Source organism: Pantherophis guttatus, chromosome 7 (assembly GCF_059756535.1).
Source record: "Pantherophis guttatus breed Tessera chromosome 7, ASM5975653v1, whole genome shotgun sequence".
Lineage (NCBI taxonomy): Eukaryota > Metazoa > Chordata > Lepidosauria > Squamata > Colubridae > Pantherophis > Pantherophis guttatus.
In genome coordinates, this window is record NC_142069.1 from 25519874 (window position 1) to 25537938 (window position 18065).

At 42.5% G+C, this 18065-nt stretch overlaps 1 protein-coding gene across 9 annotated transcripts in view; it reads left to right on the plus strand.

Annotated features, from left to right (window-relative positions):
* The window catches only part of RFX4 (regulatory factor X4), an 85542-nt gene that overhangs the window by 35521 nt on the left and 31956 nt on the right, over nucleotides 1-18065 (plus strand). For 7 of the 9 annotated variants that reach the window (XM_034402911.3, XM_034402916.3, XM_087873810.1 and 4 more), the window contains 2 exons: nucleotides 12541-12664; nucleotides 16591-16652. In XM_034402911.3, the coding sequence (XP_034258802.1) occupies nucleotides 12541-12664; nucleotides 16591-16652 (186 nt within the window). Of the gene's footprint in view, nucleotides 1-1192; nucleotides 1346-12540; nucleotides 12665-16590; nucleotides 16653-18065 lie in introns of all 9 variants that reach the window. The other 2 variants (XM_087873809.1, XM_087873808.1) reach the window with 2 other exon arrangements.

Here is an 18065-nt window from a genome sequence, read left to right on the forward strand (position 1 = left end):
ACTTATGCTACCCTAAACTGTGCCAGCAAATGGTTAATCTTTCCCAAATATTTAAACAGCAATTCATTTTTTGTTACTGTTGTTCTTGTCCAGCAACTAATACTTCGGATTACTCCATGCCTCCTCAGAAGGCAATTGCTTAGTCTTTCCTATAATTTGATGGGCTCGTTTCAGCCAAATTGCCACAGCTAATTATCTCATAAAGCTCTTCTCTCAGGAGGAAACAAGCCAATAATGGTAGCATCCTTAATCATAGAGGTTAATACATCCCAAAATTCCCAGGATATTCAGCTTGTTGGAACGGAGCCATTATTTGCTACCATGTCCCAATTGCCCAAGAGAGGCAATAAGCCATTTACTATCATTCAAGCCGCCATCTTTAGTAGCACAGCTGCCCTTACAGCTTGTTTGTCCTTGCAACCATATCTGCCCCTGCTTGTCTGGGCTCACTGCAAAAGAACTTCATGTTCTCCAGAGTACCAATATGTTGAGAATAACCATCACCCCTTTTGTTTGTCTGCATTTGATTCTAAGCAGCAAAACTTCAGCTTGTAAATTCTTACAATTCAATGACTGTGAACTAGAGGCATCAATAATTAGGGAAGGAATGACACACCATTCTGCCTCCTAATATGCCAGCAGCATTTTATCTCTTTTCCTCTTTTAAGCAATGTGACAATTGCTCCAGTCAGGGGGAGCCTGGAGTGGCATGAACAGTATTTGAAAAGGGATCAAGAGGAGGCAAAGTAGCTATGGCAGTGTGCCAGTCAGTCTAAACCAGGGGTCTTCAAACTTGACAGCTTTAAGACTTGTGGACTTCAACTCCCAGAATTCCTCCTCCATTCATGTTAGCTCAGGAATTCTGGGAGTTGAAGTCCACAAGTCTTAAACTTGCCAAGTTTGAAGACCTTTGGTCTAAACTATGTTTGGGCTAGCTAGCATAATTTGATTTGGTCCATATATCATGCTTATTCATAAAATAAATTGCTTGTTTGAGCTTAGTGGGATGTGTGAACTCAGTCTAATTGTGGCATCTGGCAAAAGATTATTATTTTAGCAAACTACAGCATAGCATGGTGCATTTACCTAGCTGATGTTAGCTCTAGCTTCATCTCTGGCCAAGACTTTGGAAGACCAATGAATTGTGGTGGCAGCAACCTGAGTGAGCTACATCCTCTGCATCTCATTTCAGGTTGTTTGGCCCATGCAATCAAGGCTGAGCAGAGATGATGGAGCCCAACCTAACCAGCTGAGTGAGAATGGAAGCTGCAGGGGATGAGTATGTGTTGGTGGGGAGAGGATAGCCAATAGAAAGGAGAATTTAGAGAAAACCAAGGAGAAAGAAGTGAGGAGATGGCTGCAAGCATGGGAAAATGTATTTCTGTGCATCTGTTTTTTTTTTATTTCACATATTCATTAGTTATATATGAGTTTTGAATTGGCTACCATGAACTTGATGCATTATGTTCTCTTAAATCATCTGCATTTTGTCCATGGATTCATTGATTATTCCACAGCAAGTGAGTCAGGCACTTTTAGTGCTCTGTGTCTGACACAGAACCTGGAATTTCTTAAATTGATCTGTGTTGGCTTGAAACCAGTTATGTAGGTATTAATGTTAAGAATCTTGGAGGTTTGTTGTCATAGTAAATATTGTCATAGGTATTTGGAACATTATAGGGAGATAGATATACATGCATACATATAATTTATAGGCTGCCTGACTCCCAACAACACTGGGTAGCTAATAATTAGGGTATTTTAAGGCATAAACAACAGGGACGTGGTGGCTCAGTGGCTAAGATGCTGAGCTTGTTGATCGAAAGGTCGGCAGTTCAGTGGTTCGAATCCCTAGTGCTGTGTAACGGGGTGAGCTTCCGTTATTTGTCCCAGCTTCTGCCAACCTAGCAGTTCGAAAGCACATAAAAAATGCAAGTAGAAAAATAGGGACTACCTTTGGTGGGAAGGTAGCGTTCCGTGCACTTTTGGCATTTAGTCATGCCGGCCACATGACCATGGAGGTGTCTTTGGACAGCACTGGCTCTTCGGCTTTGAAACGGAGATGAGCATCGCCCCCTAGAGTCTGGAACAACTAGCACATATGTGTGAGGGGAGCCTTTACCTTTACCTAAGGCATAAACACACACACAAGGAGATTTATGATGGCCCCAGAAACCAGATCTCTGTGAGGATATCATTCCACAGGGCAAGGGCTGCAATAGTCATACTTCCTAGGCTCCGGAAGATGATACTGGTTACCGTATTTTCCGGTGTATAAGACGACTGGGCGTATAAGACGACCCCCTACTTTTCCTGTTAAAATATAGGGTTTGGGCTATACTCGCCATATAAGACTACCCCTCTTCCAACGCACACCAAATAAAAATTAAAAAACATCAGATTTGATTTCAATATGGTAATTTTAATTCAAATGCTTATGCCTTTCCAAGAATCTAGTACACCAGGATACAGTGGCCTTAAATCTGTTGCTGTGATCTGGGTTAGATTTGGCCCACTGAAGTGCAAACAAATGTATTTTATTTCGTGTCACTACATAACCGTTTTGGCGATGCTCATTCACCATGTCTGCTACATGTTTTTCGAGTTCTGGCCAATGTGGGGTGCCTCTTCTTAATGCACACTTACCCCTTGGCATACTCTTTAACGCTTTTACATTTGCTTTCCAGTCCCGAACCATCTTTTCTGTTACTCCATATTGTCTTGCAGCAGCACAGTTATTATGTTCCATGGCAAAGTTTAAAACTTTAAGTTTAAAACTGGCTTCATATTTCTTTCTTCTTGCTGGTGAAGCCATGATGGGGTCTTGACTGTTATATTTGTATACTATACTGTATGTACTGTTGCTGTACTGTAGAGAAAGGTAATGGGCTACGTGTAGTGGCAAGAGGGCTATTTTGTACCAGGTTTTTTTCCTTCACCCATGCAGCCTTGTCGAGATCCGCACACTTCATGAATCTGAGTTGCTGGCACTGACTGATGACATTGACAGAAAGCTGTGCCAATCTAGTCAAGGCTGCATGCTGCTGAATGCTGGAACCAGCTGGCTGCTGAGCGGAGCTTCTCCCAGGCATCTAGGGGGGTATTACCGACGCTCCGACTTCCCCAGCTGACCCCCACCGGTCTGGGGAAGTCAGAGCGTCGGTAATATCTCCCTGGATGCCTGGGGGAAGCTCCGCGCAGCAACCAGCTGGTTCCAGCATTCCAAGGAGGTCCACGGTGAAAGCGGCACCGCGGTCGACCTGGGCCAGCACCTTGCACACCTGGCTCTGCGTCTCCATTATGAGAAGCTCCATGCGACTTCGCATGTCTCTGCCCCAGTCGCGCAGCTCTCGCAATCCGCTCACCGGAGGAGCCATGAAGTGTTCGCACTGCCTTGCCTGATCTTCCTCATCCTCCTTTCCCCATGGCTTTTCCGGTTGTAATTGGTGTTGCTGCTGCCGCCGAGGCTGCTCCTTCATCTCCGCCCGCCGCACCAGACCCAGCCCGGCCAGCATCGCCGTGGCTCCCGCAGTCCAAGCGGATCGGCACCCGGGCTCGCAGGTGAAGGGTGGGAGTGCGCAGCGCACTTTCCTGGCTTGGCGCCAATCCGGACGGCTGCAGTAATGGTGAGAGCGGGCAACCTCAGGAGAGCCATTTCGGGACTCCGTTTTGCATGTGTAGCAGATCCCAGTTACCAAGAAACCCGGAGAAGAGGCACAAGGGGGGTTTATCAAAAAGAAGCTTTAAAAGAGGTCTCGATACAGAGGACGCGGCGAGCATGGACACCGTCCACACAAACAGGCACCAAAGTCTCATTGCGGCAACGTTAAGCCGCGACTTTACACGCCTCCTAGTTTTAGGCTGCTTGTTCCAATGCCTTCGCGATAAGCCGGCAGAATCAAAACTCTTTTTTTCTTTCTTTCCCTCTCTCTCTCTCTCTCTCTCTCTCTCTCTCTCTCTCTCGGCGGCTTTGAACCCGTGGAATTGGGGGGGGAGAGGGGGAATGTTATCAGCAACACACAACAACAAAAAGTGTGTGTTTGTGGAGAGGGGAGGTAGTGGTAAAGGCGGCAGACTGGTTTTTTTTCCCCCAAGCCGATCTCTTTCGCGGCGTATCCAGCCCGACCCCATTCAGAAGAAAGGCTGCAGCCGGAAAGAAATGGGGGGGAAAGACATCTGCACCTTTTGTTACATACACACACACGAAACCCAGTTTTCTGGTCTCTCGCGCAGATCTGTTGTGGGGTGGGGTGGGTGGGAGCCACATAATTCCGGGAGGCGAAAAGGGGCGCAGGGATATTTCCAGAAATGAGCGAAATAATGCAATCCACGCAGCGACACCCATATTCTCCCATTCAGATTCTACCTCTGGCTGAGAGAAAACTGCCTTGAAAGTTTCTCTGCCCCCCCACCCTTTAAACCCAAGATCCTGCCTCGTTTGCAGACTAGAGCACTTCTTTCCCCCGCCCGATTAGCCCAGGTTAAAATCTTAAAAGCTCGGGCGCCCCTCAAGCCACTTCTCCCGACATCGGGATGAACGAGAAAGCCGTTTTAGCTTCACCTATTCTTCCACACACACCCCTCCACCCCAGAAGGTAACTTAGCGCTGCTCCTCCTTTCCCCATGGCTTTTCTGGTTGTAATTGTTGCTGCTGCTGCCACCGAGGCTGCTCCTTCATCTCCGCCCGCCGCACCAGACCCAGCCCGGCCAGCACCACTGTGGCTCCCGCAGTCCAAGCGGATCGGCACCCGGGCTCGCAAGCGAAGGGTGGGAGTGCACAGCGCACTTTTCTGGCTTGGCACCGATCCGGACGGCTGCAGAAGGAACTGGGCACCGGCTGTCATGTCTTTTCTCCTGTGCGGGATTTGGCACCTGGGCTCCCGGGGTTTAAGCCTCCGGGGCTGCCCGCGCTGCTCCAGGATGTTCGCTTCGGGCTCCTTGGAATCGCTGCCAGGCGGTTCTTCCCGTTGGGGCGATGGTGGGTGGCTCCCGCAGTCCAAGCGACACCGATCGCTGCCACCCACCATCGCCCCAATGGGAAGAACTGCCCGGCAGCGATTCCAAGGAGCCCGAAGCGAACATCCTGGAGCAGCGCGGGCAGGCCCGGAGGCTTAAACCCCGGGAGCCCAGGTGCCGAATCCTGCACAGGAGAAAAGACATGACAGCCGGTGCCCAGTTCCTTCTGCAGCCGTCCGGATCGGCGCCAAGCCAGAAAAGTGCGCTGTGCACTCCCACCCTTCGCTTGCGAGTCCGGGTGCCGATCCGCTTGGACTGCGGGAGCCACAGCGGTGCTGGCCGGGCTGGGTCTGGTGCGGCGGGCGGAGATGAAGGAGCAGCCTCGGTGGCAGCAGCAGCAGCAATTACAACGGGAAAAGCCATGGGGAAAGGAGGACGAGGAAGATCTGGCAAGGCGGTGCGAGCACTTCATGGCTCCTCCGGTGAGCGGATTGCGAGAGCTGCGCGACTGGGGCGGAGACATGCGAAGTCGCATGGAGCTTCTCATAATGGAGACGCAGAGCTAGGTGTGCAAGGCGCTGGCCCAGGTCGACCGCGGCGCCGCTTTCACCGTGGACTCCTGGGAAAGAAAGGAAGGTGACCCGAATTCTGGGGTAGAGTGGGGACGCGTTCCTTTCTCGTGGGCCGTGCACTGCCTGGCACCTCTTGTAGGTTGGAACTAATTTAGAGTACAGCTTCCCCTCAATGTTGCCGGCGCTCCCAAAGTGTCATCGGTCAGCGCCAGCAACTCAGATTCGGGTACCCGGCGTATAAGACGACCCCCGACTTTTGAGATGATTTTCCTGGGTTAAAAAGTCGTCTTATACGCCGGAAAATACGGTAAGTGTTGGGAGCTGGAAAATACCCATTCAAACCAGGTGGACAGAAGCAGCTAGAAACAAGCAGCCCTTCAAATAATCCAGGCCTTTTGCCATGAAGGACTTTATAGATGATAAATAGCACTTTGAATTGCACCTGGAACTTTTACTGGTGCAGCTGGGGTCTCATAGACACAACAAAGCATACCTAAAATTATCCAATATACTGCATTCTGGAACAAAGGTCTGGAGAGTCTCAGTCATCCAGGTCATGGTTGTCCAAAAGTGCTTTTTCAAGAGGCAACTGGATTTTCTGGTTTTTCTCTGAAGATGTTTTGCTACTCATCCAAGAAGCTTCTTCAGCTGTCTGAGAGCTTCAAACATCTCTGAGAAACATCTTCAAAAAAACCCCAGAAAGTCCAGTTGCCCCTTGAAAAAGCACTTTCAGAGCATTCTGTTACAGTTGTAGTTTCTGAATTGTTTTCAAGAGCAGCACATTGTTGCAATCCATTTATGAGGCTATGAGTGACTGTCTGATGTGCCTTTGGTCCAAGAAAGGGCACGCTAAATGTACTTGAGCAAGTTCCTCTTGGCCATAGTTGGTACCTGCTCTTCCAGTAGAAGCTATGTATCCCAGATGACCCCTCCAGTTGTGCACCAATCTTGAATAGGAAAATGCAACCCCATCCAAAATGAAAGATGGAAGTTCCCGACAGCCTAAGGATACCCATGAATTTTGGAATTATTTTATTTATTCTAAGTTCCAACCTCTTACCACAGGCTATGGTTAAAAAAAAGTCAAGGTGGTGCAGTTGAGACTCCACATGATTTTAATATATGGTGCACATTAAAAAAAAATAGGTTTAGGTTCAATCACACTGCCATGGATACCAATTTGACTTTTCTGAATATACCCTTGAGGATATCCTTGGATCTAGGGGTGAAATCCAAAATTTTTCCCTACTGGTTCTGTGGGTGTGGCTTGCTGGGTGTGGCAGGAGAAGGATATTGCAAAATCTCCATTCCCACCCCACTCCAGGGGAAGGATACTGCAAAATCCCCATCCTTCCCCACTCCTGGGTGAAGGATATTTCAAAATCTCCATTCCCACCCCACTCTGGGACCAGCCAGAGGTGGTATTTGCCGGTTCTCCAAACTACTCAAAATTTCCGCTACTGATTCTCCAGAACCTGTTAGAACCTGCTGGATTTCACCCCTGCTTGGATCAGAGCATTGATAGACACCTGACCCCAAATGCCGTGTGCTATTTCCTTCAGCATTTTAACTTTTCTTCTTACATTCTATTCCTTTTGGTTTTGTTAGTATGGGGAAGAGGTGTGATACTTCAGCAATCTAAAAGAAAATAGATGGGAAAGATTATGGTGTACTAATTAACACTTCAAAGACTATATAGTACTTCTTTTAGATATTACAGCTATTTATGGAATTGGGATAATGTTGAACTACAATGAAATACAGTATACAGTGGCTGAATGCATTCTTTAGATGCATTCTTTTTGAATTCAGATCAAATTGTCATAGCATCCATTAAATTCTACAGCTCTCTGTATTGTGCCCTCTGAATGATAGATGAGTATTTTTTTTTAAAAAAATATTTCAATTAAAAAGAAAAAAAACAAACACAAATACGACAGTACAATACATACAACTGATAAACATACATCAAGTCTTATGACTTGTATTTGGAATAATCACATCGGTAAATTATATTCTTCTATATATATATTTACACATTTACTTGTATAATATCTTAAATTCCCTGTTTAATTTACTCTTTTCCTTAATTGGTACTCACTTTTTATCTAAATGTTCCATTTCCTTTTTTGTGTTCCTATTTTTATTTCTTTTCTCCAGCCAATCATACCATTTTTGCTATATTAAATAATAATCGGTTTCTTCTTTTTCTTGTATCTCTTTCGTAAGTTTGTCCATTTCTGCACATTCCATAAATTTAAGGATTATTTATGATAATATGTTCCTTTTTGCGATTTACACTTCCAACAATCTGGAGAGGTATTTGGGAACATTTTTGCTAGGTGCGCAGGAGAGAGGTGCCACCTGTAAAGCATTTTATAGATGTTTTCTTTATAGAGTACAGACATTGTTAGTTTACTATTTACTTTCCATAATTTTTTCCACTTATCCAATTCAATATTGTAACCAAATTTTTTTGCCCATGTAATCATATTTTCTTTAACCACTTCCTCTTCTAATTTATGTTGTAATAGATAGTTATAAATTTTAGTTATTAATTTATCATCTGTTCCCAATAAAATTTTATCTAATTCATTTGGTTCTTTTTGGAATCCAAATTGTGTCAAATCTGCCTTATATCTAGATTCTATTTGTAAATATGGCCACCAATCAATGTCTGTACCCCGTTTTTTCAACTCTTTTCAACTCTTCTCGTGATCTTAGCTCTCCTTTGCTGTTCAGCAAGTCTTAGATGAGTATTTTATTACAATGAAAATGAAAATCAAAACAACAGGTGATTGTGGAGAATTACATTTGGCTATGTAACACAGTTCATTTAACTACAAATTATTTAATAAACTATAATTGGGTGATATCTTTCAATATGCTAGGCCATAAACCAAAGTTTATGATCCATAATGACTGTAATCACACAACCTAAATCCCAAGCACAGCAAATTATAGGTGTCTTTGATTCAGGAATCCAGCCTTCATTCTAATGAAACACCAGTTTTATAACCCTGATTTGCTTGGATTTTTAAGAGTATATCATGGGATGCGAATGAATTTGTTTAGTAAATGAAATATACTGCAATGTTGCACATAATTTTAAAGATAATGTTTTAAGGACATTGCTGATAAAATAAACAGTCCAAGTTCATTATGACACTAAAGGCTAGTCCAGAGTTCAAAATATGACAAAGTTTTCTCTATTGAAATGACAAAAATATGTAAAACTAAACAATGATCAAAATGGTTTTTGATCATTAAAGAAAAGTTCAGATATAACGGAAGATTGTTTAGCACAGACTAATGATTCACCATGAAAGAATGGAGAGAAATCATTAGATATTATGAAGAAAAATAATTGAGAGTCTTTCTTCCTATCCTGTCCTGGTCAGAGAAATTGACGTGCCAATTAGCACCTATGGCATACAAACAGTCTGTGTCCTTTGAAAAGAGGTTTTGTTCAGGGTCTGTATATTTGAGGGCAAATGCAGCAATGATATTGTGGTAGACAGAAAATAAGAATAGATGCTGCCTTTAGAAACCAATTCTATTCAACCACTCCAATATCTTAATGAAATAGTTTGTAGAAAGGAAAAAAATATATCATTGTAAGGCTAATGGAGTATTGGGCAGGAGAATCTCCAAACAATATAGCAAGACATATAAATCATTTTTTCTAAGAAAGGTCTCTGCTAATTGGCTCACAGTTTACTTTAAGTTGTTGTTGTTGTTGTTGTTGTTGTTGTTGTTGTTATTTTCAAATCCACATTTCTCTAAATTAGTGTTAATTGAAGCTTTTTTTTATGTCTCAGTTTAATAAGGTAGTATACATTACAGCAAGGTAGTGAGCTTAATTCAACCTATTAGATACCTGATACTCTCCCTAGAGGGACGCGGTGGCTCAGTGGCTAAGACGTTGAGCTTGTCGATCGAAAGGTTGGCAGTTCACCGGTTTGAATCCCTAGTGCCACGTAATGGGGTGAGCTCCCATTACTTGTCCCAGCTTCTATCAACCTAGCAGTTCGAAAGCACGTAAAAAATGCAAGTAGAAAAACAGCGGTTTGTGCGCCTTTGGCATTTAGTCATGCCGGCCACATGACCACGGAGATGTCTTCGGACAGCGCTGGCTCTTTGGTTTTGAAACAGAGATGAGCACTCCCCCCTAGAGTCTGGAATGACTAGTATATATGTGAGAGGGGAACCTTTACCTTTTTTCTCCCTAGGCCATATCTCCACTAACTAGTTTGTTCTTCACTGACCCAAGTATGCATCTTCCATAATTAATCTTTCCAATGTTATTGAACATTATCAATGTTATTCCTAACAGTGTTAACAGCTAAAATAAGGTTTAGGGGAGCTTTTAACTAGAACCACAGATTCTTCTGAAATACCCATCCTTCTAGTAATCCTTCAGAATTCCATATACTTAGAAAAATACATGCAAGCAGCCAAAGAATTGCAAGAAGAGCTCTGGGTACTGCATGGCATAATCAGAGTTGCTACTTTTAGCTTATGCCTAGGGTAAATAATCTAATTGATAACAATCCATATTATAATAACCTAGGTAAGAATCAAGACTGCCTAGAACTGTTGTACCAAGGATGTTGTTGGGCTCTCTTTTGTTAAATGTATTCAAGCAGAGTCTGTACAGCCATCTGCTGGTGATGTTTTAATCTGGATTCCTGCACTGAACAGGAGGCTGGACTCTGTGGCCTAAATTCGTTTTCTAGTTCTATAATTCTGTCCTGGCTGGAATTACTACAGAATGAAGGATGGATGCTGTGTGGATGGAATACAGTGCGAATGGGGAGGGAGGAGAATGGATAACAGAAGGTTAGGCTGAAGACATAAGCGAGCTGGTGTGAATAGCGTAGGAATGTAATTGTGACTCTATATGTAAATGGATCAAACCGGTCAGTCCTATACTGCTCTTTAGAAGGCCAGATCCTGAAGATGAAACTCAAATACTTTGGCCACCTAATGAGAAGGAAGGACTCACTGGAGAAGAGCCTAATGCTGGGAAAGATTGAGGGCAAAAGAAGGACGGGACGACAGAGAACGAGGTGGCTGGATAGAGTCACTGAAGCAGTAGGCGTGAGCTTAAATGGACTCCAGAGGATGGTAGAGGACAGGAAGGCCTGGAGGAACATTGTCCATGGGGTCAAGATAGGTCGGACACTACTTCACAACTAACAACAACAAAATGTAAACGGATCTTCTGAAGATAGTCTCATCCTTAAGTGTTTGGTCCTCAGGTCAAAGGTAGTTTTAAACTCTGGATTGAGGCAGAAGACACACTATTAAGGCTTACCTTTGTCATCTGCTTAAGCAGCAGGGTGAGTTAGACGAATTATACTACAAATGAAGTGCATTTTTGTCGTTCCCTTAAACTCTGAAAGAGAAGACTGGAAACAAATTCCAGAGTGCTAACTATGTATGTAACGTAGGCTCTAATAGGCTGTTGTCCTCTAGTACCTTGAAACACAAGCAGAATTATTAAGGAGTAAATTTTACAGAAAGGATACATAAGGAGCACATTGAAAGACTCTCTTGGAAAGCCTTTGATGGTATGCAGATCCCCTATGTGCGATACACAACTTTTCATGCTAGGCCTGTTGACCTTGGTAGTTACTGCTAGGAAACAGAGCATATTGGTATGGAGGAGACTGGTGACTTTTTTTCCTCTTCTAATTCTTTATACTTTAGCAACATAAATAATATTACAGAATCCTTTTGGAATTGAGTTACAAATAATTGCATAAATAAATAATAATTCATATCAAATTGCATTTATTTTACTCATTGGTTGGATTCGTACTCTGACCAACACCATAAATGATAATTTGCAAATAAAGTGAATAGGTTCATACCTTACCAAAATTTTTAAAATTATATTATAATTTAACATGTGCAGATTATAAGAATATAGAGAACTGCTAAGAATGTGTCGTTTTACGAATCTGTTTAAACATGTGCAAATTCAGACCCTGGATAATTGTTCATTGGATGGCAATCTACTATTTGCTATTTATTTCTGAGTAGATTCACATAAGCATATATTTGCTCTTTTCAGATCGAAAGCTTAACATATAATGTTATAGTATTCTGGGGCTAATTTTCATCATAAAAGCATTCAATGTAAAAAAATAAAATAAAAGGTGATTGAAATAAAGGATTAAGCATTATCAGAAGGCATGAAGAAACTTGAGTGAGCTATGAAAGCTTCTTCAAGTATCTGAAAGGCTGCCATGTAACAGACAGGGCAGAATTGTTGAAACATGTTCCAGAAGAAATATTGAGTTTAAATTACAAAAAAATCAGACTCTGGTTGGACACCAGGAAGCAATTCCTAATGGTAAGACCTGTTCAACAACGGAACAGACTAGCTCAGGAGGGGATAGCCTCTTGTTTGCTGAAGATAATCAAACAGAAGGTGGGCATCTTGTGAAAAACATTGTGGCAATGGAGTCTTGCACTCAGCAAGGAATTTCCAAGCTTTACATTCTATGATTCTATGGGGAAAGGGAAACAAAACAAAATTAAAATAAAATTGCCAGGTCTTAAAGGTTCAGAACTTGTAATGCATACAAGTCCACACACCCATACCCACACCCACACACCCACACACACCAGTGGTGGGTTTCAAATTTTTTTACTACCGGTTCTGAGGGCGTGGCTTGGTGGGCATGGCTTGGTGGGTGTGGCAGGGAAAAGATACTGTAAAATCTCCATTACCTCCCCACACCAAAGGAAGGTTACTGCAAAATCCCCATTTCCTCCTGATCAGCTGGGACTCGGGAAGCAGAGAATAGATGGGGGCAGGGCCAGTCAGAGGTGGTATTTACTGGTTGTCTGAACTACTCAAAATTTCCACTACCGGTTCTTCAGAACTGGTCAGAACCTACTGAAACCCACCTCTGACACACACACACACTCGCAATCAGTTATGGATGTGCATGGAAGTCAATATATTTGTCTTCTTTGTTTTGTCCTTACTTTTAAGGCTGGAGGAGAATTATGAGATTGCAGAAGGTGTCTGCATTCCTCGAAGTGCCCTCTACATGCACTATTTGGATTTCTGTGAGAAAAATGATACCCAGCCTGTTAATGCTGCTAGTTTTGGAAAGGTGAGTATAAAAAGCAACTAATTTAAGGGATTTAAAAGATAATTTATTTATTATTTATTATTTATTAATTCAATTTATATGCCGCCTTTCTCCGGAGACTCAGGGCAGCTTACAATGCATTTTTAAAAAAAACCATTATAAAAACATTTAAAAATTAAAACATTAAAACCCATTCACACCATTCATGGCCGGATCTTACAAAATCGCAACAGCAAGATCAATGGCCCCAGGCCTGCTGGAAAAGTCAGGTCTTCACTGCTTTTCAGAAGGCCAATAGGGTGGGGGTGGTCCGGACCTCAGGAGGTAACTGGTTCCAGAGAGCTGGGGCAGCCAAAGAGAAGGCCCTCCCCCGCGGGCCCGCCAGCCGGCATTGTTTAGCTAACGGGACCCGGAGGAGACCAACTCTGTGGGATCTTACCGGTCGCTGGGAGCTATGTGGTAGAAGACGGTCTTGAAGATAACCTGGCCCTGAGCCATGTAGGGCTTTAAAGGTAATAACCAACACCTTGAATTATGCCCGGAGACCACTAGGGAGCCAGTGCAGCTCACAGAGAATTGATGTAATGTGGGTGTATCTAGGTGCACCCACGATAGCTCGCGCGGCTGCACTCTGGACCAACTGTAGTCTCAGAACACTTTTCAAAGGTAGCCCCATGTAGAGCACGTTGCAATAATCTAATCTAATACAATAATGTATGTGATATAACAATACTTTATTAAACTTGTATGCCCCCTAACTCTCAACAACTCTGGGCACCTCACAACAATCAAACAAAGAAATTACAATAGAATCAATAAAAATTAAACACTAGCAAGCATGGTAGGACAGATGAAATGAAGCAAGGTGCCTAACTCTCCCTTCCCAAGGATGGGGTAAAAAGCCAGTTCTTCCCTCCTCTTCTGAACAACAGCAGAATGGGGGCAACTCAGGTCCTGGGGAAGCTCATTGCAGGGATCTATGCTTTCCCCATACATTTTATTGTTATTCAAAGAAGAAACAAACTGTGGACAGAACATTGTGCACGTGAAGATTTCTTTAGAGGTTCCAGGAGAGGAAAGTTTTTGCTGGACAAGTTTCACAAATTCCTTTGGTAAGCATTACATTTTTCAAAAGCCATCCAGATAGTGCATGTCTGACAGTTGATTCTGATATTAATCTCAGACTAAGAAATAATACAAAGCTGCAAACAGTGCCCAAACATGAAATATCTTCAGAGACCGTTGCAAGAAAGATGATACCAAAACTACATAATGTGGGTGGTGAAAGGTATAGTGGGTGTAAAGGTTCCCCTGCACATATGTGCTAGTCGTTCCCAACTCAGTTTCTAAGCTGAAGAGCCAGCGCTGTCCAAAGACGTCTCCGTGGTCATGTGGCTGGCATGACTAAACACCAAAGGCGCATGGAACGCTGTTACCTTCCCACCAAAAGTGGTCCCTATTTTTCTACTTGCATTGTTTACATGGTTTTGAACTGCTAGGTTGGCAAAAGCTGGGACAAGTAACGGGAGCTCACTCCGTTACACAGCGCTACAGATTTGAACCACTGAACTGCCAACCTTCTGATCAACAAGCTCAGCGTCTTAGCCACTGAGCCACTGCATCCCTTATAATAGGTATAGTCAGTGGTAAAAGAGTTGCATGCAACTCACCAAAATTCTACTTGCCTTCTCTAGTCCTCTCTATATAAACTTACTGATAACAAACCCTGACCCCTGCCTGGTTGACCTCAGCTACCACTAAAAGCCCCATTGCCTATCTCACCATATCATTTGGTGGAATCAAGACAGCTGTTCCTAAAGAAGTCTTGCTTTGGGGTTAAGGATGTCTCTTTTTCTGCCTAAAGACTGGTAGTTCTTCAAAGATTGGTCCCTCCTTTCCTGTCTAAATATAAAAATAGCCACCCCTGTAACAATATAATTTTCTCATCTATTGTAAGGGGACAATGCTTTGGATCACAGCTAGTATAATACTAAAAGGGGATTCGGGCTTTATCCTCAGTCCCCAGTGTGATACACATATAAGTTTTGATTTTTAACATCCCATTGACAGGGACTCCAGACCTGTATTTCTTTAAGGGTAAAGCGAAGTATATTGTTTTTCAAGTTTGAAGAGACAATAAGAATAAACCAATAGGGAATGTTTTATTTGCCTTTGGGGTGGTTGAAAAAAAAAAAACTACTTGAGGAGTAGTTGTCTGTGCATTCTAAATGACAACAGGCACCCTGCTCCCCTCTGAAAACTCAGAAAATGCCTTCTTCCCCCCATAGTGCCTGGGTGCCCCCATCTCTGTCTGCCCAAACTGAAAGAGAGAGGGGTGGGATTAATGTGTAATTAAAGAGAATTTGGAAGCCTGAGATGTTGCGGAATGTTAGATCAGTAGCTGGAACAGCATGTGGTGTTCTTTAGGTAGGCTTCATTGAATCAGCACAAAAAGAGAGAGCCAGAGAAAGAGGCTGCCTGCCTGTCTGCTCATTTATCAAATAGCTAGGCTGAACTTTCACAGCTCCACAAAAGTGTTTTTCTGTTTGCTGATTTCCCCCCACTCCACCCTACCCTTTACTTCAGAATTAAATCTGTACAACATTTTCCCCTGTTCTAAGGCTCATGAAGCAAGACATTTTGGTTCCCCATTAATCAATCAATCAATCAATCAAAATAAATAAGCAAATGTGGTAAAAATGGAAGATAAATAATCATGGCACGTCATGGTACTTACATACTACTTGGACTCAGATCCTTTTACAGACCTTTTTGACATTGCTTTAGACTGTGTGGAAGACTCTGTGTATAAGAAGAAGCAAAAAAGGGGAAGTTTATGGAAAGGATGCGATTTTTTTAAAAAAATTAATCAGCTAAATCTTAGTATGATTCCAGCTGAGGAGTCTGCAGTGAACATTAAAAACAAAACAGGCATGTTTTATTTATAAGTTCAGTTTTCCAGTTTGAAACAGAGAACACTCTTATTTCAAACTTGGCCCATCTTATTAAAATAGCTCTCTCTCTCTTTATCAATAAAGGAGAATATTTGTAGCTAAGGATTGAAATGAGGGGTCCTTGGTCCTCCCTGAGCTTACTTGTTTTCTTGAAGACATTTCATTACTCAAACTAGGTAGCATCAGTGGTGGGATTCTACCGGTTTGGACTGGTTCGGGAGAACCGTTTGCTCTGACTTTCAGCCATGAGCGAACCAGTTCTCTCTTTCTTTAAAGTGGGCCCGCCCGCCCGCCCCTGTGTTATACTTACCTATATTTCTGCTTCCGAAACCCAGCTGATTGGTGCAGCAGAGTGGATTGCCGCTCCTCAGCTGTTTTCCTTTCTCTCAGCAATGTGGAAGTTCAATTTTTGGCAAAGTGCGCACACAGGTGCAGCGAACCGGTTGTTAAACTGGTAGGATCCCACCACTGGGTAGCATCATCAGTGCTAATCAATGCTAGAGCATTAGATGCCAAGGCTCTCTTACCTCTTCTTTTTTCTTAGTGTTTCCTTTGATGTTTATGAAGTTTTATTTAATTATATGGTATTAAGAATGTGGAAGAACTTTAATTTAGAAGCATTTCTTGCAGTACATTAATAGTACATTCTTCCAATAATCTTCCACTCCTGTTGTTTTTTTAATAGATGGTTATTGTAAGGATATGTAAGGAAAATTTAAAATATATAAACTAGCACAGCTATAGACAAAAGAACAACCATATATAATAATGATGGCAATTTTATCCATTCTTTTCAAGTGTGCATATATAATCTGTGCTCCGTAATATGTTCCAGTGATAGAAAATAAGTGATTTTAAAACAGCTCTTTATAAATGAATTGTTTTAATTTTTTTTCTTACTTTCTCTTCAAATAAGCCATTGCTAAATATACGTGACTGGAATAGGATCTTATGTTCCTTAACGTAAAATTATTATTAAATTATAATTTACAGATAATAAGGCAACAGTTTCCACAGTTAACAACACGAAGATTAGGAACCAGAGGCCAATCAAAGTAAGCAATAATGTGTGTTTATGTGTTATAGAAGGTTAATGTGTTATAGAAATGAGATTGCCGAAGATTTTTATGCAATATGTCTATATGGCAAATACTTCTAATAATTGCATAGAAGAGGTTACTTCACCTGGGGCCAACATCTTTTCCACACAGCTATTCAAGGTACAGAAGTACTGTTTCCTGTTGAATCCAGTTCACTTTGGATTCCAATTTGTATGCCACTGCTTCACTGTTCTCCAGAGCTTAAGAAAAGTGGCAGCAGCCATTCCACATACCAAGAGTAGCGGCCATGTTACCAATCGGTGCACAAGTGTGTATACTACAAGGTGGAATTATATTATTTGCTTGGTCCCATGCCCCATTTTCTCTTATCTGCTCTTCATCTTTCCTGGAATTCTGATAGTTATAGCCTGCAGTGGTGGGATTCAAAATTTTTTACTTCCGGTTCTGTGGGCATGGCTTGGTGGGCGTGGCAGGGGAAGGATACTGTAAAATCTCCATTCCCTCCCCACTCCAGGGGAAGGTTACTGCAAAATCCCCATTTCCTCCCGATCAGCTGGGACTTGGGAGGCAGAGAATAGATGGGGGTGGGGCCAGTCAGAGGTGATATTTATCGGTTCTCTGAACTACTCAAAATTTCTGCTACTGGTTCTTCAGAACTGGTCAGAACCTGCTGAAACCCACCTCTGCTGCAGGAGAGATGATGGTCATATTTCAGACTAGAGATGTAACAGACTGGATAATGTGTGATTCCCAGTAAAATAAAAAACCCATAAGACTAAATACATCTTTTCTAAATACAAATATATTGATGAATTATAAAATACAGGTTATTATAAATGCTTATCAAAATTTGACAGGTATGATTTGCTTCCTCCCTTAGCCAGGTGGGATATGTGTTGGTTGTTTGCCCTTCGCAATGCCTGCCTGTTACATCAGTGTGATGCAGTATTTTTTATTCTCCAATGATGGTGTTTGGGCTCGGTGTAGAAGTATATTGCCAACATGTCAATTTATCTTTTCTGTGATGTATTCTTGTGCCATGACATATAAAGGCGCCATGTTCCTAACCTTTTATCACCAGACCACTTTTGTGCATCAGAGTGGTGTTATATAGTATGGAAATATACACTTGCCATTATAGATGTTCTGTGCAATAGAATAGCATCCAATCCCAGCTTCCTAAGAAAGGTAATATCTTTTATGTGGAGTTCAGCAGGGCTTGAGTGAAGGGGTATAGGAAGAATGAATGCAAGAACTCAGTGCCATTTATGGGGGCAGTGGATAATTACTATTTCAGCACTGCTGGCTAAATAGATAGCAACATCTCTGGCGGATGCTGACGTCATAGACCAGGCCAGCCACTGATTTTGGTTTAGCAGTCATACACCTGCTGATGCTGAGGGACCA